This window comes from Punica granatum, chromosome 1 (genome assembly GCF_007655135.1).
Source record: "Punica granatum isolate Tunisia-2019 chromosome 1, ASM765513v2, whole genome shotgun sequence".
NCBI classification, from domain to species: Eukaryota; Viridiplantae; Streptophyta; class Magnoliopsida; order Myrtales; family Lythraceae; genus Punica; species Punica granatum.
This window is the reverse complement of record NC_045127.1, coordinates 48,629,036-48,650,270: the sequence shown is the minus strand read 5'-3', so window position 1 is coordinate 48,650,270 and position 21,235 is coordinate 48,629,036. Positions and strand designations below refer to the sequence as shown.

Below are 21,235 nucleotides of genomic sequence, written 5' to 3'. Positions count from 1 at the left end.
AACATTTGCACATGCGAAACATAGGGCCGGTTTTATGATAAGAGTTCATGATCAACCTGAGCATTACCCCGAGGAATCAGGCGACCGGCAGGGGGCGGGGAGGGCCGACCGCCATGCCGGGTCGAATAAATAGAACCACCCGCTTTGGTTTATGACCCGAACCGGGTCCCGGTTCACGGTTCGGGGTTGTGGCGCAGAGACAAGACAACAACGGGGTAACAAGGCCACGTCGGACGCTGCTGGAGGCGGATAACGTCCTTCCTCTTTCTTACTCTTCTTCTTCCGCAGTCCTTTCCTTTCCCTCCCTGCGAGCCTCAGAATATATCTCCATTGATAAGCGGCAGCCAGCAAGCTGAATCGAAAGACAAGCCAGAACCTTCCATTGGCCGCAGTTCAGGCTCTCGAACACCTTCTGATGAGATTGACTTCGGTTCTTTAACGATGGAGGGTTTTGCAGTAGCCGCCATTACCAGCATCCCCACTTCAACCACCACAACACGCAGCAGCGCCTCCCTCTTATCTCCTCTCGTATTCAATGACAGAAGAAGGGCGGTGGCCAGAAACCTCACGAGATATCGAAAACCCGGAAAGTTATTGGTCTTTGCTTCCAAGGAGGAGCCTAGGCTCGAAGAATGGGACCAAATGGAGCTCAAGTTTGGGAAATTGCTCGGGGAAGACCCCAAATTGACCATGGCCAAGGTCCGCCCTCCCTTTACACTCTTCCATCTCTCTCCATTTTGATAATCGGTGAAGAAGTTGTGAATTTTTTGCAATATGTGGTGATCAATTGGTTTTTCAATTGATATGTGGAATTCTTTTTTTCCAGATAATGGGCAAGAAAGCGAACCCAGATGCCTCTTATCTTGAAATCGAAGAATCGTTCTATAGGAGGAAGGGTAAAGCGGTAGATGTGAAGGAGGTCCCCTTCGAAGTGTCGAAGAAGGGGCAGTCTACCGGGTCATTGGATGGGTTGAATCTAGTTCGGCCTGTTCCGAAGAGAGGAGTGAAGTTCCAAGCTGATGATAGTCAGCCAGTGCCATCAGTGGTCAAGAAACCAGCTCAGGCGAATGGGAAGTCCGTGGGCAGTAGTGTTAGGAGTAGCGTTCCAAATGTTATATTGAGAAAGCCGACTGTGATTAATGAGGATGATGTTGGAGACAAGCCGTCGACTTTGAGAATTAAAAGGAATTTATCATTGAGTATGAGAAGAGAGCCAATGAAAGAGAAGTACAGCGACATGACTCTGCTCAGAAAGCCTGAGCCAGTGAGTGTTGTTGAAAGTAAAAAACCTGAGCTTGCAAGTGACACTAAATCTGTATCCAGTGAAGATGTTAATGTTAAGATCGAGGCAAAAGAGGAAGATGGGCAGCGGGTGTTTAATGATTTTACGCTGATACAAAAGCCTGATGCAACCAATTTGGAGTCCATGCGTGCTGACAGTGAGGAGCACATTATCAGTGATCTTAATGACTCGTCAGAAAATGTTGATGTTCCAAATTCAAATTCTGAACCAAATGATGGTAAGGTCGGTTGCTATACTATGTATTTCCTTTATGTTCTTTTGTTGGAATGCCTGTATTGATATTGCGATGGCCTTTTTAAGAATATCGGCTGCATAATTCAAGAGATGTGGAAACTGATTATAGCATCAAGTTCTCCGCAGAGGCTTCCCTACAAAAGAAACCACAGAGGTATCTGAATTGGTTCATGAGCATCTATACATTTCCCACTGAATTAGTATCATATTGTCTGATTATTTAGGTTGTTTATAGGCTAGGTGAACCTGCAAAGGAAACATCATACGATCCTACAGGAACAGCAGAAGTGACTTCTGAAAATCCTTTCGATGGTTTTGGCAATGAGAGTCTCTCTGCTACTTCAGAATTCGAGGTCAGAGCATGTAACTCTCTCATCATCTTTTGTTCTCCCTCTGGAACAAAAATTGTTCAATTTGGATATTTCCTTTTGAGTTATAGGAAAGTGAAGATGCTGATTGGATGAGGGCTCAAGATCTGGTCAAGACCAGAGGAAGAGGAGAAGTGGAATTGCTGAGCTCTAGCACTAGAGGTTTCGTTGTGAGTTCATCTCCATGAAAAACCTTATTACTAGTTTTTATTTTTTCATTACTATTCCGAAATTTCAAAATTTGGGAATTATTACTTTCTTTTGCATCATTTGATCGTCTTGAGTAATGGTTGAATAACTGCAGGTATCTTTTGGTTCATTGATAGGATTTTTGCCTTATCGAAATCTCACAGCCAAGTGGAAGTTCTTGGCTTTTGAGTCGTGGTTGAGACAGAAAGGCTTAGACCCATCTAAGTACAAGCAGAACTTAGGAGTCATTGGAAGGCATGAGGTTGCAGAAAAAAGCAATTCAGATAATGGGGATCAAGACCCACTACTTCGTGATGAGAATATCAGGGGGGAAATTTTACCCAATATGCAATTGGAGGATCTTCTAAGAATATATGATCAGGAGAAGCTGAAATTTCTATCTTCATTTGTTGGACAGGTTAGAATGAGTTTCCTCCTGATGTTTAGTATTGGTAACTGAAGTTGCTGGCGCAGGTATTTGTATTCTAACATTAACTTTCTTTCTTCAGAAAGTCAAGGTTAATGTATTAGTGGCTGACAGGAAATTCAGGAAGCTTATCTTTTCTATGAGACCAAAAGAAAAAGAAGAGTTGGTTGAGAAGAAAAGAAGTGTCATGGTAAGGGGCTACATTTGGTTACTTTGGTCTCTTTTTCTTGGTTTTTCATTTAATTGTACAGCATAAAAATTTACCATAAGAATATAAGAAGGAAAAAATGAAAGGGCTTTTCCGAAATGGAGGTTATACTTGTGGGGCAGACGATAAGAATTTCTTTTGTGATAGGAGTTGATCAATTCTAGTCGAACTTATGCTAGACATTTCATATTCATGGGTTGATTGTTCAGTATATATGTTAGGACCTACGAAATATCCTCATGATAACTAGTGAACTTTGAGTTTTCTGTGTGCTTAATCTGAGATTGTCTGCCAATATAATTACCTGCTTCTTTCAGGCCAATCTTCGTGTTGGAGATGTTGTCAAATGTTGCATTAAGAAAATTACATATTTCGGCATTTTTGTCGAGGTAAGCTTGAAAGGGCGTGTTGTTTCTTTTGAGAAGGAGATATTTGCCATTGGAATGGTTCGAGATTGCTGATTCGGAATATTGTATTTGAACTTTCATTGATTCATGTTTCTCTACGTGTACCCTTATGCAGGTTGAAGGCGTGCCTGCACTTATTCACCAGACTGAAGTGTCATGGGATGCCACTTTGGATCCTATGGCATTTTTCAAAATTGGCCAGGTATTTTCATCGACAAACCTCAAATATTCTTGAAGCTCATTATTAATTATTAATTTATTTGGTTGTGGTTGGAGAGGGGGATTGATGAGTAAGATCATGTTGTATCTTGCAGTTATTGACTTGCATGACTATGATAAATTAGCGGGAGTGTTATTTTGATTTTTCAGCTGGTTAAAGGCTGCTATTTGTTTCTGTGTGCTTGTATTTCATGATTGAATTTTTTTCCAATATTGTCAGATCGTGGAGGCAAAAGTGCACCAGCTGGATTTCGCCCTTGAACGCATTTTCTTGTCACTGAAGGAAATTACGGTAGTTTCTATCTTCAGATGCAGACAATGAATTGAGGAAATTGTGATATATATTTATAATAAATACATATATGTGAAACATTTTGCAGCCTGATCCATTGATTGAGGCGTTGGAATCAGTTGTTGGTGACCACAGTTCATTGGATGGAAGACTCGAAGCAGCAGAAGTGGAAACCGAGGTTTTCTATCTTGCCCATCGCATAGTTTCTTCAGTAAAGCCATATTGATTTTGTCGTCAATTCATTACCACTTGTGCTGTAAATTCATGCATATGATTTATATATATTCACTGATTCTCAATTATTGACAGTGGGCTGAGGTTGAGTCACTTATCAAAGAGCTAGAGCAGATCGAAGGAGTTCAAAATGTAACAAAAGGTCGATTTTTCTTGAGCCCTGGTTTGGCACCGACTTTTCAGGTATGTAGACAAACAGAAGGAAATGTCATGGTTATTCCATTTCTTCCTAAATCAGTTGCTCTAGTGGACATAGCCTTAGCGCTTAGAAACGACATGTAGCATGCTTAACCATCGCGATTTTGTCTTATGGTGTAGGTCTACATGGCCTCGATGTTTGAGAATCAATACAAATTGCTTGCTCGAGCTGGGAACAGAGTACAAGAGGTACTCTTCTATGGTTCTGTCCTCAGTGCTCGCTTCTGTAGCCTTTCCTTTCTCAGTCCCAATTGTATTTGCAATTGGAATTTCGTTAGACCATCAATTCATACTTGGATGATTGGTTTAGGTAATAGTAGAAGCATCGTTGGACAAAGAGGAAATGAAATCGGTGATCCTGACATGCACCAACAGGGTGGAATAGACCGGCTTCATCTTTGTCAAGAGGTTTGAACTGTCTAAATCCCTCGGAGCCAAAGCCATTCGGTCGGTGCTCAACAGGATGATACGGCAACAGAGTCTGAAGAATGGCACAAATTAGTGATGTCAGAAGCCCGGAGAGGACTAACTTAAAGATGTCAACTGGCGTCTATGGACAAGCGGGGTTAGATTGTTTGTGTTTATTGACTTTCTGGGTTTTCTTTCCCCTTTGCTCCTGTGATCAATGTTATGCGGTTGGATATATGCAAGTCGGCATGTAACATCCCAACAATAAAGGGACGAATTATACGGGTCATACTCAATTTCAGTCGCGGTGCAACTTTCTTGAGTCACCGGATCAGAAGTCGGTCAACTTTGTCTGTAGATGACTTGCAGAAAATCGAAAATTACTGGAAGAGAAACAGAGAATTGCAGAGGAAATTATTATAGATCCGGTGCCCCGGGACTATTAGACTGGGGACTCGGTACGATGATCATGAGCCCTTGCGGTCAATCCGGCCCCAGAATTCCGTCAGCCCGCTGGATCGGAAAAGTTTCTGAACGAAGAGGAGAAACAATATACGTACGAAATTTTTGCATCCGGAAGGCCTGAGCTTTTCTTGAAAGAAAAGAAAATCATCAGATACATATTTATCGGTGGGAATTGTATGTTCAGGCCATTACGAATCCAACTGACGGTTGACTCGCTAGACACACGAAATCAAATCTAAAGCCGAGGGGAAAAGAAACAGACGGCGAATCCTGTCGTCCGGCTCTGTCTTTAACGTTGTCCCAAGAAAAGGGTAGCCCTTCGACGGCCGTCAATGTTGTCGTTTGACTAGCAGACCGTTAATGACGCCAGCTTTTCAGAAGATATAATCATGATTAGGCCCATCTTGCTTATTTTATCTAATCTGCCGCGTCATTTTGAATATGAGATTACTTTTCTACGTCCGATCGGAGAAAACGACTGCTTCGTTACGTAAGTGTAATCTTGTTCATGTGTAACATATCATTAAGAAAATTGTGAGATTCCATTATCTTGATTTGCTTATTTTTCGTATTCTTAATAAATCACATGCTGCTACACATATCACTAATGGGCTAGATTTGTACCTCAATAAAGGATCATTCAGATAATAAAAGCATCTTATCTATTGATATGCGAATCGTTCTCTTATCCAAAAAAGAAAAAACCTACGCGAACCGTTAAACTCTCAGGTGCACGAAAGAAAAAAATCAACTTGGTCAATAACCATTGTAATAAGAAGAAAAAAATTAACTTGGTCAATAACCATTGTAATAAGACGACGAGAATCTAAATTTGAATTGAAATGAGTCTAGAAGAAAGAGATTCTTAATAAACAAATAATTGTAAACAATAAAGAGTATTATTTTCCTTAAAAGGAGCGGTTTTGTTCTGTTACCTTTGACGGTCGGGTCTCTCTGTTTTCGGCACAATTAAATTAAACTGGTAGCTGCATTTATTCAATTATTTCAATCAAAATTTTATGACAGAAATGCCCCCTGCCTTCTCCTCTTCTCTTCCCCCAGCACCACAAGCGCTGGCTTTGCTTCATCTGCTCTGCTCGGGTCAGCTCAGCGCCCAACCCCCCTCTCTTCCCTTGCACTGCAAGTGCTGCCCCGCCCGCTTCCTCCATCGCCATCAAGAACCGATCCCCCGCTTCACATTCCATCTTCCTTTTCAGCTTCACCTTTCCTTCGCTGTTCCTTGCCCTGTTCTTGAAGTGAGATCGTGGCAGAATTCGTCGCAGACATAGAAAGGTACAATGGGGGTCGGGACCAGCACTTTTGTGATCAGATGGATCAACTTTATCACAGCGGTATGCTGCGCCTTCTCCATTTGATCTCTCTTTCTCAAAGCTCGTAGATTTGAGGGTCGGTTCAGCTGAAAATTCACCCTCTCTGTTTCGTTTAATTCTCCATTGACAGTAGCTCGTATGGTTTTACTATTAAAGTTTCTGAAGTATGATCGTTACAATGTCTGCATTTTCTCATGTGGGTATTCTCAACTTTCACTGTTTTGTAGTGGAAGTATCTCAGTTTCCGTGAATTTGTTATCTTTGATAGTGCGTTTTTAATTATGGGGGCTTGCTGACGAGCCATTTAGAAACAAATAAAGCCCGAATAGCCCGCCTTGCAAGTCTCTTCCTTTCGATTTTCTTCGACGAATAAATATGCTGGCTGAGTAACATTTCGAACTAATGGAGTCAGGGACTCGGTAAAGGGGAGAAATTTTGGTCTAAGTTGGTTTCAGTGATGACTTTGTACTCATTCACTGTGCAGCTCTTAGCTATATTTATCATAGGATTCGGGGTCTGGATGAGCACTCACAATGACAATTGCAGAAGATCCCTCACTCTTCCTGTTCTTGGCCTCGGGGCCCTCATATTCTTCATGTGAGTTCTGTTTCATAATTCTTCACTGTCACTCTTTCTTCCATATCATCCCCCTTTTGAGTTATTTCTTGTCTTGATTATAGTACTAACAAATGCCTCGTTCCAATTGATTTCTAGATCTATAATCGGATTTTTGGGCGCATGGAAGAACAACTCCATATTGTTGTGGATTGTATCCTTCGATATGAAGCTATGTATTTTATCGAGACTGACTCTGTTGCTCTTCCCTTGGTTTCATTTTTTTCGGTTCTTTGATGCTGTGGATCTTCCTTAAACTTTGATATGCAGTACCTGATTATGTTGTGCTCCCTATTGGTGGCAATCCTCGTATTTACAGTTTTGGCGTAAGTACATGCCGGACAAGCTCTAGCTTGATTTTCAATTGGATAGGTGTAGAGAACATGTCATAATATTCGAGCAATAGCTGCCGCTATTTCTTGAGGTCTAGTTCTAATTCTTTCTATTTGTTACAAACTTAGGTTTATCGTGACAAACACGGGCTCTGGACATAGTGTAAGTGGTCTAAGGTAAGAGAAGGAATGTTTCTTCAGACATTATGACTCAATTATGATTAAGGTTAATGTAAAATTCTTTGGTCAGGTACAAAGAGTATCACCTCCAAGACTACAGCTCATGGTTTCTAAAACAGGTTTTAGTCTTTTTAATCAAAGAACTTGACAATCACAGTCTCAATCTAGCCTGTTCTCTGCTGAGTGGTAAATTCTCTTTTCTATGCAGCTGAACAATACCCATAATTGGGAGCGACTGAAAAGTTGTCTCGTGAAATCTGAGGATTGTAACAACCTATCAAGGAAATACAAGGTCTTATCCGCACTTTATGGTAATACTATTGAATGTAGTTCTTTGCTTTCACATTATTAACTCCATTTCACTGATAAATTTGCAGACTCTGAAGCAATATAAATCAGCCAAATTAACTCCAATTGAGGCTGGTTGCTGTAGACCACCATCAGAGTAGGTGCTTTTTACTCTTCTGCTCTCTCAACACGCGAATAATAATTTACAAAGATATAGTATTCAATAAAATTTGTAAATTATTTTCCATATCAGTGTTGAGAATGTACTGCATGTTAATAGAGCAATGCTACTGTCTACCATTATGCCTGCAACATGTAGGTAGAAGATTACGTGGTTCCTATCTATAAATTGTTGTCAGCGTTGAATTGCTGTTGCTTGAAGAGAATCCATTCCACAACTGATGTGGTGATTCTTGTCTGAATGTAGATGTGGTTACCCTGCTGTTAATGCTACATACTATGACTTGAGCTTTCACCCCGTTAGTTCCAACAAGGATTGCAAGCTCTATAAAAACTCTCGATCGGTCAAGTGCTACAACTGTGATTCCTGCAAGTAAGGTTTTATCAATTTTTTTTTTGTTCTTTTTCATGTTCCTCTCTCTTGAATGGGATTCGTGAGTTCTAGCTCTCAACTGTTTCAGGGCTGGAGTTGCGCAGTACATGAAAACCGAATGGAGGGTTGTTGCAGTGCTTAATGTGATACTATTTGTCATCTTGGTAAGACAACTGGATGATCACTGATAATTTTCTAGGTATAAAAAAATAAAAAATCATGTATTTAAGAAAAATTCGGAATTCTAACTAGTTTGCTAGTGTACTAAATATTAATTCTCTGTTCTTGGTATTCAAAGGATGAATAGAGTTTTCAAGTTCCACAACATGTTCTCATACTTTAGAACTTGTTTATGTTCACATGTTTGATGTAGTCATTAACTTTACTTTTGATTTCAAATGTATGCTCTGACTTATTATTTTATTATCGTTTGAATGATCCCAGCTAATGATATACATGGTGGGCTGCTGTGCGAGAAGAAATGCTGCAAGTGGCAGATCTAAATCATGAAAATATAGGAAGCCTCTCGCTATAAAAGGAAGCCTGCAAGTTCTTTCACTCACTTGCTCAAATGTCTGTATAATCTATGATTCTTTTTATGCATATAAGAAGATCTATTTAAGAGGGCACTAGTATTGAGAGAACTTTGTTCGTAGTGCATTATCTGATACATTGGAATCTGGTACATCATTAGCTATGTAAGATGGCTCCATTGTCATGTGCCTACTTGCTATACTATTCTCTAGAGAACCAGAATCAGACGATGATAATGCGGTTGTACTTTCTTTGTCTATCTTAATGAGCGTACACTTTATTCGAACAACACGACCAAGTACATCAAATACCTAGTCAAACTAAACAATTGTATGAAAGAAAAATAGTTCCTATAATAATCTGTCTCTACCGCAGAGCCGAAGTGCGACTTCAATTCATGTAACCCGAGTTTTAGATGCTCTGTGGACCTGCTTCACCGAGAAATCAATCTTCAATGTTCAAAGTTTGATGCTTCAGTCTCATTAAAGTACATCCCGGAGGGTCCACCTTCCTTCATTAGAGCTAGCATCACAGGACCTCTTGCCCCCTCCTGGACGCTCAGTATTCCCGTGTTGCCGTTAAGGTCCGTACTTACATATCCAGGATGCACGCAGTTGACTGCAATTGGTGGATACTCCTTTGCGAGAACCCTCGTGTAGGCGTTTAGGGCCACCTTGGAGACGATGTATGCTGAGAAATTGGTCGGCCACCCTTCTGAGTCCACTCTACCGGCCTTAAAGTCCTCTAGGAACCCTTCTACTATGGAGTCGATTTTCTCCACTGTGAGGCTCTTGATGTCCCTGAGTTCCTCCTTTGCTCTCTTGTTGGTGATATACTGGAAATCATCAATATAATTAAAGTTACTGAAGAGCGAACATTGTTTATTATATGCCGAAAAGCATCTGGGAAACAAACATGCAAAATATTTTGTCGTGAAAAGCTGCAAAATAAATTATTATTCCCTTCATTGGATGCGTTTGAAGCTTTTCGAATATTCTGGTTTGCGATATTCTATTACCTAAGCCAACAATATGCAAGTCCAAGGAAGTTTCATCATATTCATATGACATCGGATCAGCTCCATTTGCCATGTCACCTAGAGGCTTCATAACCTACTGAGAGATGTTTCGTACCTTTAGCAGCCCGAAGGAGGAGGAGACATTAACTATTTTCGGGGAATCTGACAGTTGAAGAAGGGGCAGCAGTGCAGTAGTTAGCTGCTTGATTCCGTAGTAGTTTGTGCTGAGACAGTTCTGTGTTGATTCATAAGTCTGCTCAATTACTTCTCTCAATGCTTTAGCTTTTGTGCCTATAATCTGCAATGTCATGAAGAAATTATACAATCGAGTTTCTTGGCAGAAACTGAACAGAACGATCAAGGCAATCTATGATAGAATTACTCACTTCGTCCTCTTCATAAGTCAAGCCCTCCCTCCTCAGTACTGTGGACCCAACAACACCTGCATTGTTCACCTGCAGATTCCCAAAAACATTGATAACATCAGTTCTTCCCTTTCTCTATGGCTGCAAGAGATTGTCCATCAGTTTTTCTAATTAGTACCAGAATATCGAGCTTCCCGAACTGGGTCCGGATGAATTCTTTCAGAGACTCGATGCTCTCTTTGTCGACCACATCAAGCTGATGAAAGACCACATCAGGTAGTCCAAGGTCCTGGAGCTTTCGAGCGGCCGCAAAGCCCCTCTCCACATCTCTAGCAGTTAATATTACCCGAACATCATTTGCAGCCAGTTGCCTGCATATCTCAAGTCCGATCCCTTTGTTCGCCCCTGTAATCACTGCAACCCTGGGAAAACAAAGAGAATCATAACAAATCAGTTTGTAATATTAATCCTGAGCAATTTGTCGGTATGGTCGAGTACCTCTTGGGAGAACTCATTGTGACTGTTTGTAGTTTGTGCCACTTCTTCACTGATTTGGTGTTCTTATGATGAGTGGCTGAATGTTATGTTCCAAAATTTGGCTGAATGGGTGTCTATTTATAACAACTCAACCAAGCAATAGTTGGAGGTCAAAATTGTAGGCAACATGAGCATCCTCTCTGCATTTGAATCTTCAAAAACTAAGATGAACTTAAAATTGCGTTTACATCCTTATAATTTAGTGAAATTCCACGAGAATACCCTTACAACCAAGTGGTTGCGCTTTTGTCTCTGTCCATGAAATGAACTCGTCAGTTGGTTTAGTTGCTCTAATTACTTATGATTTAACCTCTTTTGGAAAAGCGTATGCGCTTAGTCCGCTAAATTGTAATTGTATATGGGAGGATGCGAGTTTTCGTTGGTCAGGGCTTGGGATGCAATTTCTTCCCAGTATCGGGGCATAGTTACCCAAACTACATGATACGTATGTGCTTGCGTTTGACATAACATAATAATGCCTTAATCCTTAAAAAATTGTTCCATCAAAGGTCGAATATTTTACCAGGTTAAGGCTGCTTTCCACTCAGAGGATCAACCAATAATATAAAACATTTTGCAACCGTCATTTGTCAGTAAATTTTATATTTTTATACTTACTTTGACAATTGGAGAAAGTTCATGTTAAATTTATTTTTCTACACTTATTTTACAATGGAGGAAAATTCATGTTTTGGTTCTCTTGTGCCAGAGAAGAAGGAAAGGACGTGAATACATATTTTAAACTTATAATGATAGAAAAACTCAAAAGATTGGAATCAAAGGTTCTGTCTTTCATCCATAGGCATGGTACACATATATATATATACAATGTGTGTCTGTGTTTGCCTAAAGAAGATAATGATACCAAAGAAAAGAAAGATTATTCCTAGGCAATTAAATGATCCGTGACGATCTGCCAACGAAATTCATCAGCAAACTTAGAACAAGTGGGACAAATTTCAGTTGTTATATAGAAATTGTCCCGAAGCAGGTCTCAATGATCACATCCTGAGTTCCTTTCCGCACATATGCAAGTTCTTTATTTCCTCATACATCGATTTTTATTTTAAGTGCTAACTGCTTGGACAAACCATATAAGCAAATATATGTTAGCGTAAATTCTTGTAAAATCACCGCATTTGTTTTTTTTTCTCAAATAAAATCAAACCTCACAATTTGATTTTAGAAATCACAATGCATCGAATGTCGATTTGGCTGTTAAATGATGATGTGGCCCCAACCACAGGACATTTTTCTCCAACGTGACATGTAAAATGAGATTTTTTAAATATTTTTTTAACCCAAGTTTCTGTTCTAGATTGGGGGGCTAGTGGCCCCGCCAACAGCCACCACTCCACGTTGGGATCCTTGGTCGTAAATAATTGATTGACACGATCTTAGAATTCGAATCTTACGAAGTTTCAGAAAATTTTTCGACACGAGCTCTTCTACATAAGCCTACCTGCTTTCTACTTAACGTGTTTTGAGCATTGTTTTAGCTTAGACCAAAACGGATTGCTTCGTCCTCGATTGGCTACTGGGAAAGTTCTGCCTATACCGCAGGGAAAATAGATTGGCGTTTAATTTTTTTTTTTTGGTAGCTTGGGTCTTGGGTGGCTGAAGCCTTGAATATGGTCGGTGTGAACCTTGGTATCCGAGAGCCAAATTGGATCCCAACTAATCCAGTCGATTCAGGACGGCCCATTAATGGATAAAACTCTCCCAACGTGGATTTTCTGCAAATTGGGTCCCAACTAATCCAGTCGAGTCAGGACGGCCCATTAATGGATAAAACTCCCCCAACGTGGATTTTCTGCATTCACAAGGACTCGAACCCGAGACCTTGCTTAAGCGGAAAAAGTACCGAACCGCTTGAAGCAATCCACTTGTGTGATATTTTTAGGTAAACTGTATTTCAATCTAGGATGTAATTTTCCACGGAGGAATTTATTTGGAGTAAACTTCCGTTTTGGTTCTCTTATAAGAGAAAAGAAAATTAGAAAAGTACCTCGATGTTATTAGATTTATTCAGGAAAAAAGAAAATTGAAGGCATGTGATTTCTCAAAGATTACCCAACTTTGGATTTAATAAAAGAAAGATGAGAACCAAATATGACTATTGTTTGAGCAGATAGCCAGTGGGTAAATAGTTAATATATTGCTCCATCCTGAAATGACAGGAACCTCTTGTTTACATTCTAGATTAATGGATATTATATATTTAGGCCGGCTGATGCTAATTATTCATCACAATCTGTCCATTCGGTCAATATGCTGTGGTATAACCAAGAATCAAGCCGAGTACGTGAAAGAGAAAGTTGCACGTACGCACGATATATGTGGTCTATATTTCTAAGTCGACGATAAGATTTAATTATTACATCTACATTGGATTAAAAAATGACTAAATTATTTCAATGTTGACCCATTGAATTAAGTTTCTACATAAGAATCGCATTTTTACTCGAATTTATCAAATTAAATTCTTTATGAGTCGCCATAGAAGATAAAAGCATAAAATGGTAAAATTCTAAAAGTTAGAATTGCCACTTTAACAACATTCCTTAATCCATTCATCTTTTACCCAAAAACTGAACATCTCGCTCCATTCACCGGAGGTTCTGTTTGAGATTCTAAAAAGGCTGCCAGTGAAATCTGTGTAGGTTCCGGTGTGTCTCCACCCTCTGGCTCTCCATCATCTCCGACCACCACTTCATCTCCTCCCACCGGGCTCCCTCAAGGTCCCATTCTTTACTGCTCGCCACCATCCCTTTCGACTATGTACCCGACCCCTCCTCCAGGGTCGTCCGGCTTCACTTTTATGCTGACATATACAGACACTGTGACATTAACCCATCATAGAGCGGCATTGGAGGACTAGGCCTCCATCGACGAGATCATGGCGATAACTAGAGCAGATTGTCAATCTGCATGCACCTCACTTTAGGACTCCAGCCGCAGATCTTGGCTACGATTCAACAACGTGGCGATGCCACATCCCACAGTCAGTGGGAGGCCTAATCTGCCTTGAGTTCTGGGAGCGCGTCGAGATCGGCAACCCTAGCACCGGGGATCGCATCCTCCTTCCAAGCATTGGGTAGAATTGCAAGGCCAGATGAGAGGATTCTCCCATGACTGGACTTCTCTGTGCTTCGACCCCATTATCAATGAGCATGACGTCCTTAGCTCCATCATGAATCACAAGTCCAATGTAGTAGCGAACCGTGTCTTCGCTTTGAAACAGGTACCATGGATCTGGATAACCTGAGCACCTTCTCACTCAATGGGCAGTGTAAGCTCGTGGAATACTTCAGCGGGAGAGTTGCAATTTTTCGATTATCCTTTGTTCGACTATAAGTGCAGGCATACACCTCGAGATGTCCCCAAGGATAGCATTCAACTGTGGGTCCTGGACGAGGCGGAGAGCTTTCTCCCTGATCATCAGCACTGGAACTAGAAGAGCGCTGCGCTGCCACCGCCAGAGATATTGCCGAGGTACAGCCAGTTTAAGCTCACAGGTTCAGTACATGCCGGGGAATTTCTGGTATTTGTATGGACTGTGAACATGGACCCCTTCTGCATCTTATACAACGCAAAGAGCGAAGCCTTCACCAAGAAGGCTAAACTTCACGTCCCAGTTCAACGTGGACCCAGCTATCCTCTGTATTGTCCCATGGTTGATCAGCTCTCCATCGCCGATGATGAAGACAGCTTATTGGCGTTGGAGGGCTTTGTAGCAAACCACGGATAATTGGAAAGCATTAACATTGTTGTTTCCCTTATGTTCGGTCTGGAATATCTCAATCAAGCGGACGGGCCACTTCAACAGCCTGTGCAGCACAAGTATTTGCATAATCATGTAGAATGTATGTCCAACACAAGACCAATATGACACATAACTTCTGAATCATGGCAAGGTCAAATTATTTATTTATTTATTTATTTTTCTGAATCATCTCTGAGATCATATATATGTCCAGTTCAGAACCCGGTGAAGACAATGTCTCACACCTTCAGGGCGATTCTGAGCTTCGGACAATTTCCTTTTCCATCTCCAGAACCGAAGAATGCAAGGAACTTTTTCCATCTTCTGAGCTTCAGACAATTTCTTCACAGGCTTTGTTGGAAATCGGCTCAGATAAAACAACGAAATATAGCAAGGAGAAGAGAAGATCGACACACAATCATACGTGATAAAACCCTCTCAATAGATGTGATCAAGAGGTAAACATCCACGGGTAAAGGAGGCTTCTGCTTTTACTATGAGCAAACATCAAGAAGTATAAGAGGTGGAGAAATCAGACGGGATGAAGGAAACCCTAACCTCGGATACAAGGCTCTCAATCTCACAAACTCTCCGATAGATCTTAGATGAGATTAGAATGAGATTAGGATTAAAAGGACGAGCTTTAGGTCAGCTTAAAGTGGTTAAAACCGGAGAGAACAGTTCAGTTCGTAAAATAGGTCTCTGCTCAGATCGTACGGCCCGTATGGACATTGTATGGGACATGCCCGTGGCCAAATGCCAACGTCCTCATCTAGGCAGGGTATCCAGCATGGGTTATGCACTGCCCTGGATTTTCCCCTCGCTCTCTCTCCTGACAGGGCTATGGTACCCCGAAGCAAGCAACCACCGCTGTAATCAAGGCCACTTTTGACCTTCGTGGCACTAATTCATAGGTTTGTTTGAAATAAATCACAGGTATAAACTTTTTTTTGGTGGATATAAACTGATTTTTCCCCCCCCCCCAACAAAAAAAGTGTATATATATACGAGGCTAAACTATTTTTACATAGACTTTATTCACGGTAGCGCACGCCCTTACCTGTTTATCTAGAGGTCGCTGGTTCGATACCTAGTGAGACTACCTGTGCCCATTTATTAATTATTCATAATGTATATTGCATCATACTTGGTCTATGGTCTCATTTGTAATCGGAAAAAAAAAATAAACTTTGTTCCTACATCCAAGTTTCTGATTCCTTGGCAAACAAACGGGATCCCATTTAACCTTGACTCTATCCCTACCAAACTGATATTGCCCTTATTAAAAGAAGTCTGCCTTTTTTATGCACCACCAATAGTTGACTTTCTTCCGTTCTAGATGTTTTCTAACCTATCATTTTAACTGATGATAGCTGTGTTATGTATGTATATACAGCCACATGTATTCGCCTGAACTCAATCCCTCTTAATTTGTTGCAGATGTTTGTGCAATCACAGGTAATACCGCAAAAGAGGAACAAGACGGCCGAGCCCAAGGAGGAGAGCAGCCAATCAGATGATGTTCACTAGACCGGTCGTCCATCCCACCAGAGGTGGTGTTCGAGATTCTGAAAAGGGTCCCTGTGAAATCTCTGCGTCGGTTCCGGTGAATCTCCACCCTCTGGCTCTCCATAATCTCTGACATCCGCTTCATGTCTTCCCATTGGGCTCACTCGAGATCCCATCGTAAGCTGCTTCCCACCATCCCTGACGACTATATCCTGGGCCCTGCCTCCAGTGTCGTCCGGCTTCACTTGTATGCCAATCATGATGGGAGTGACATTAACTCATCATCGAGCGGCTGAGGAGAACTAGATAGCTCATACTCCTAGCAGATGGTCCATCTGCAGGCACCTCACTTCAGGAGTCTAGCTGGGGATCTCCACTATGATATTGTTCCAACATGGCGATACCACATCCTGAGGTCAGTCGGTGGCCTCGTCTGCCTTGAGTTTTGGTAGCACACCGTGATCTGCAATCCTAGCACTAGGGAGAGCATTGTGCTTCCAAGCACTGGGATAGAATTGCAACGCCTGACGAGAGGATTCTCCCGTCGATGGACTTCTCTGTGCTTAATCCTGTCGCCGATGAGCACAAGGTCCTCAACTCGATCATGAATCATGAATCCAATGTAGTGGAGAACCGTGTCTTCGCCCGGGGCACCAGCAGCTGGAGAAGGATTGAAGACATTCCGTGTCCTTTCTCTGGGGTAACGCTTAAGGTACGTTTGGTTCGCAGGATTAGAATAGACAGACAATAGAATAGACAGGGATTAGAATAAACAGAGATTATAATAGAAATTCTGATGAAATTTTTTTGTTTGGTTGGAGGGAATAACAAAACTGAGAATCATAATTATGATGTTTGGTTGGGTTGAATAAGGAATAGAAAGAACAGTAATAGGATAAAAAGACAGAAATGTCCTTCATATAAATATAATGGGTTTTATAAGATAAATAGATAACTTTAATGACAATTTTTATAATTAATAAAAATAAACACTTTAAAAAATGTAAAGAAAAGTAAATAATTTCTAAAAATTTAAAATTTTAATTAAATTACTAGGGTCATGTAGGAACAAGGTTCAAGTCTACCGGTCTGTTAGGATGTCTCAGCTGCATACATCACTGCACTTCCACTTGACACCTATCGTAATGATAAACGGCTCGTCTCGCCGTGACCTTCTCTTGAATTCTCAAAACTTCTGTTTATTAATAAAATTAATTATTTTAATAATGTAATAAGCATAATTATCTATTTTTATAATTTAAAAAAATATAAACATTTTAAATAATTGAAAATTAAATAATATTTACAACTTAATATTTTTAATTAATAAAAAAATTTCAATTATTAAATAATTTGTGAAAATTAATTATCTTAATTAATTTCGCCGCCCTCCAACTTCGCTGCCCTCCTAACTTCGCTGTCCTCCAACTCGTTGATGTCCTATTTGGTGCATCCCAGCAACACCATTCGTGGCCTCTAGCACCATTCGTCGCCCCAACTTCGGTTCAGAAAGGAATTTTAATTATTTTTTTAAATTTTTAGTTAAATTTGCGAGGAAATCCGAAATTGGGAGGAAAATTTCCTCGCAAAAGGGATAATGGCCGACGCAAATCTAGTGAACATAAAGGTACATTCTCGAGTGAATATGATGAGAAACAGATATAGTGCAATGTTCATCCCAATATAGCTACATATCAACCTCCTATCCAAACACGATATAGCTACAATTTCATTTTTACTCTAACACCAATTTCCCAAAAAACTCCACGAACAATGTAGCAATTTCCCAAAAAACTCCACGAACAAGTTTACCTTGTTGTCTTGCTTCAGCGATTCGCAAGGAAATCCCGCACCATTTCCAAGCGATATTCTGGCTCGGTACCAAAGAAAAGTAGGATATAATTCGGATAGTTACCGAACTTTTGAATAGCCATGCGAACTTGTGCTGAAGTCAAACCATCAACATTAGGAAGAGCTCTCGGAAGTTCAAGGAACTTCTCTTGATAAATGCCCGAGTGAACACTCTTTGAGATCATCATGCAAGCTTCTTTCATTTCGGTTGCCATTGTATTCAAGCTCTGAGAAATTGTGGAGAAGTCAGATTCATCCTTTTTTCCTTTTTTTTTCCCGAAGAAGCACTTGCCGTTGCATCTGTAGGTGGTTGATGAGCACGTGAAACATCTCCCGATGTAGGGGTATTGGCATTGCCATTGGCAAATTCATTTGGGTTTGAACGATTCACATCCGCTTCTTCGGCTACTCCAGTTAAATCTTCAATCTCGAGCTCTTGCAGAATATCTTCAACAGCTTGAGCATCTTTTCCAGTAGCTCGATCCTTCGCATATATCATAGATAATTCTTCGAAATGGGGAAAACTTCTCAGTCTAAATGGAGCAGTTTCTTTGTGAGTCTAAAAACAGAAAGAATAGAGTGTTAGTGACATTATATATAAACATAACGATAGAGTATCGAAATAAATAGATGATGTTTTTATTACCGCTACATAAGTCTCCCAGACATCGTCTTCCGCCGTGACCATCTTCCGTGTTGAGTCTCATCCAAAGCCACTTGTATTAAGCATCATATCATGCATGTTAGCCCATTCCCTCTTCAGTGTCTTCAATCGAGATTCAATGTGAGGTCTCGCCTTGATATCACAATTCGGGAGCTTTTCCAATAGCATTTTCTCAAGTTCTAGCAAGTAGCCCGACTTAAACCCTGTGTTGGTATTGTGGGTGCCCATATTCCGTAGGTCAATCATGCAAGAGATGAGGACTGCATCCTCAGCTAATGTTCATTTCCTTTTGCCACTCTTGCTCACCTGGGAAGTAACAGAAGCAGAACTACCTTCCATTTCCTATACAAATAACACATACATGAAATGGCAATAAGAACCTGTATTTAATCGAATATATGCAAAAAGGATACATTTGTACATATAATATACATAAGACTTTCAGAAAATCAAACCCAAAGTGCATTGAAATAGATTCATAACATTGTCTTCAGAAAGCAATGACAATACAACATACAATCCCAAGCAAATCTATCTAAGTAGTGGATGAAAAAACAACTCAAAGTTTATATTACAATTCCCAATCACAACATCTATCTAAGTAGTGGATGAGTTCCACTCATTAAACATCCAGTTGCTAACTCTTTCCTCCAATTACTCCAAACATTTAATGTTTGAATCTCATAAATATGATCACCATCCTCATTAGGGTTGTCAACATCCGTTTTATTCAGTTGGTCTTCCATAGGATTAAAAGTCATCTCTCTCCTAATGAAATTATGCAATAGGCAACAAGCAATTATAATTCTATTGTGAACCTTAACAGGATAAAATGACGGACTTCTAATAATCGTCCATCGAATCTTAAGCAAGCCGAAACACCTTTCAATAACATTACGAGTAGCGACATGTCTCAAATTGAAAAGCTCATCATCATTTCTCGGTCGATGTTCTTGACGCCACTCATTGAGGTGAGACCTTTGACCTCTAAAGGGTGCCAAAAAGCCCTCACAGTTTGTATAACCAGCATCAACAAATAATAACAACCTATATTCAAAAAGAAGGCACAAAAAAACCTAGATTACTTTTTATGTTATTAAGTTTTTCATTTTTAATATTAAGAATGTCAAAAAATTATTATACTCACCAGTTGGTACCCTAAGTCCATGTTCCTTAGAAATAGCATCCCGTAATACCCTCCCATCAGTTGCAGAACCCTCCCATCCAGGAAGAACATATGCGAATTGCATATCTAGAGTACAAACTCCTAACACATTGGTTGCTATGTCGCCTTTACGAGTTCTGTATCTAGGCTTATCAACCTCGAGCACTCTGATTTTGATATACGTCCCGTCTAGAGCACCTAGACAATTCTACATTGAACCAAAATGTAATGTTAGCACCATATTAGCTCCCTAAATTTACAAAATTTTACTTTTGTTTAGGTACTTTAAACCACTTCCATCGTTGATCCTCTGAATTACTAGCTATTGGTTGGGGCTTCTTATACAAATGAGCTTGTAGACGTAAAGTGGCTTTGAGATCATTGTGAAAATATCAGCTTACAGTTTCACCCGATCTACTAAACTGGTGTTTAATGACTCGATTCTTAAAATGATGAGCCAATACATATAAAAACATTGCCACTTGTTCATCAACATGCATATTTCTTGTATTTTTCAGACTCCCAATTTCTTGAAGCATATGACACAATTTGAAAAATGCATTCTTATACATTCTTAGTTGTTCAGTACAAGTAACGTCATCCGCATACACAAGCCTCCTAACATGATCCCTCTTCCTATAATATTTTAACTCATACGACCTACTGCTTAGTTTAGGACCATATAGAGCAGCTAATTCTAACATTATTCCCATCAAACCCCTTACTATAGTACAAATTTGAATACATTAAGTTAGAGCAACGACTTTCCGCTTCTTTCTCTTACTCTGCAAACTCAACTGATCCATAACTGCAAAGTGTAGTCGTACAAGAAGAGCCTCGGTCACAACCCATGTATTTTCAAATCAACTATGTAAGATAACACTACAGCATAACCAACAAACAAGTCACATATCCATAATTGAATCAGCAAAGTCATATCACAACTTCTATCAGCAAGCACAATCAGCAACACAGTACGAGTTGAATCAACAAATACATATCCCAATTCAATCAGCAAACACATATAAATGAATCAACAAATACATATCCTCGGCAGAATTTGATAATTCTAATAATGTGCAGAAGGAACATAAATCAAAATGGAAGGAACTAGCTGACATTGTCGACAAAATACCTAGGATGAAGCTGTCGACTTGGAGAGGGATCGATTGGAGGTCCTCTCTGTAGAAAAGGGAGTCAGGAACCGAGACAGGGATGGAAACGGCTTAGCTAGCAAAGGCTTCTCCTGCAAAAATGAACATCGAAAATCACAAAGCGAAAATTGATTGAGCTTGAGCATACTAATACGCCAGTGAAATTGAAGCATCGAAGCAATGAGAAGAAGCTCAAACAGACAGAAATGGCAAAACGGAGGATCTATACTTCATTTCAACTCAATATATATATATATATATATATATATATATATATATATTTTGCAGTAACATAATAACCATCGATAAAAAAAGCAGAGAACCCACAGAACATAGAATCCATAACCATGACCATAACCATAATCCAAACGGAACGTCTTGACTATTAGCTAACGGAACAAAACGCCACCCAACCATCGAA

The 21,235-nt window shown here is 40.1% G+C and overlaps 3 protein-coding genes across 3 annotated transcripts; 2 read left to right on the top strand and 1 right to left on the bottom strand.

Moving 5' to 3' along the window:
* Window positions 1–235: 235 nt before the first annotated feature.
* Window positions 236–4,882, top strand: LOC116188165. Its single transcript, XM_031517347.1, has 14 exons — window positions 236–699; window positions 827–1,520; window positions 1,604–1,691; window positions 1,773–1,890; window positions 1,977–2,075; window positions 2,210–2,512; window positions 2,604–2,711; window positions 3,047–3,118; window positions 3,252–3,338; window positions 3,576–3,647; window positions 3,736–3,825; window positions 3,957–4,064; window positions 4,200–4,268; window positions 4,390–4,882. Exons 1-14 carry the CDS (start codon window positions 442–444, stop codon window positions 4,462–4,464), a joined length of 2,241 nt encoding a protein of 746 aa, XP_031373207.1. The 5' UTR covers window positions 236–441; the 3' UTR covers window positions 4,465–4,882.
* A 1,095-nt stretch (window positions 4,883–5,977) lies between these two features.
* LOC116208540 (tetraspanin-10) lies at window positions 5,978–9,044 on the top strand. The gene is made up of 11 exons (XM_031542072.1): window positions 5,978–6,304; window positions 6,768–6,880; window positions 6,998–7,052; window positions 7,169–7,224; window positions 7,360–7,407; window positions 7,481–7,529; window positions 7,619–7,702; window positions 7,788–7,855; window positions 8,126–8,251; window positions 8,340–8,415; window positions 8,696–9,044. Exons 1-11 carry the CDS (start codon window positions 6,251–6,253, stop codon window positions 8,759–8,761), a joined length of 795 nt encoding a protein of 264 aa, XP_031397932.1. The 5' UTR covers window positions 5,978–6,250; the 3' UTR covers window positions 8,762–9,044.
* A 64-nt stretch (window positions 9,045–9,108) lies between these two features.
* Window positions 9,109–10,790, bottom strand: LOC116208462 ((+)-neomenthol dehydrogenase-like). The gene is made up of 5 exons (XM_031541966.1): window positions 10,667–10,790; window positions 10,347–10,590; window positions 10,190–10,258; window positions 9,919–10,101; window positions 9,109–9,620 (listed from the first exon to the last, which is right to left on the bottom strand). The coding sequence occupies exons 1-5, from the start codon at window positions 10,681–10,683 to the stop codon at window positions 9,237–9,239; spliced, it is 897 nt and encodes a 298-aa protein (XP_031397826.1). The 5' UTR covers window positions 10,684–10,790; the 3' UTR covers window positions 9,109–9,236.
* Window positions 10,791–21,235: the final 10,445 nt, after the last annotated feature.

Bases quoted from the DNA above. Each gene is read 5' to 3' on its own strand.
- LOC116188165 (XM_031517347.1), top strand. From the start codon at position 442: ATGGAGGGTTTTGCAGTAGCCGCCATTACCAGCATCCCCACTTCAACC. The intron at 1,692-1,772 runs GTATCTGAATTG...GGTTGTTTATAG, and splicing joins CTACAAAAGAAACCACAGAG to GCTAGGTGAACCTGCAAAGG. The intron at 3,826-3,956 runs GTTTTCTATCTT...AATTATTGACAG, and splicing joins CAGCAGAAGTGGAAACCGAG to TGGGCTGAGGTTGAGTCACT.
- LOC116208540 (XM_031542072.1), top strand. From the start codon at position 6,251: ATGGGGGTCGGGACCAGCACTTTTGTGATCAGATGGATCAACTTTATC. The intron at 7,053-7,168 runs GTATCCTTCGAT...TTTGATATGCAG, and splicing joins ACTCCATATTGTTGTGGATT to TACCTGATTATGTTGTGCTC. The intron at 8,252-8,339 runs GTAAGGTTTTAT...CAACTGTTTCAG, and splicing joins TACAACTGTGATTCCTGCAA to GGCTGGAGTTGCGCAGTACA.
- LOC116208462 (XM_031541966.1), bottom strand. The intron at 10,259-10,346 runs GTACTAATTAGA...GGGAATCTGCAG, and splicing joins TCGGGAAGCTCGATATTCTG to GTGAACAATGCAGGTGTTGT. The intron at 10,102-10,189 runs GTGAGTAATTCT...ATGACATTGCAG, and splicing joins TGACTTATGAAGAGGACGAA to ATTATAGGCACAAAAGCTAA.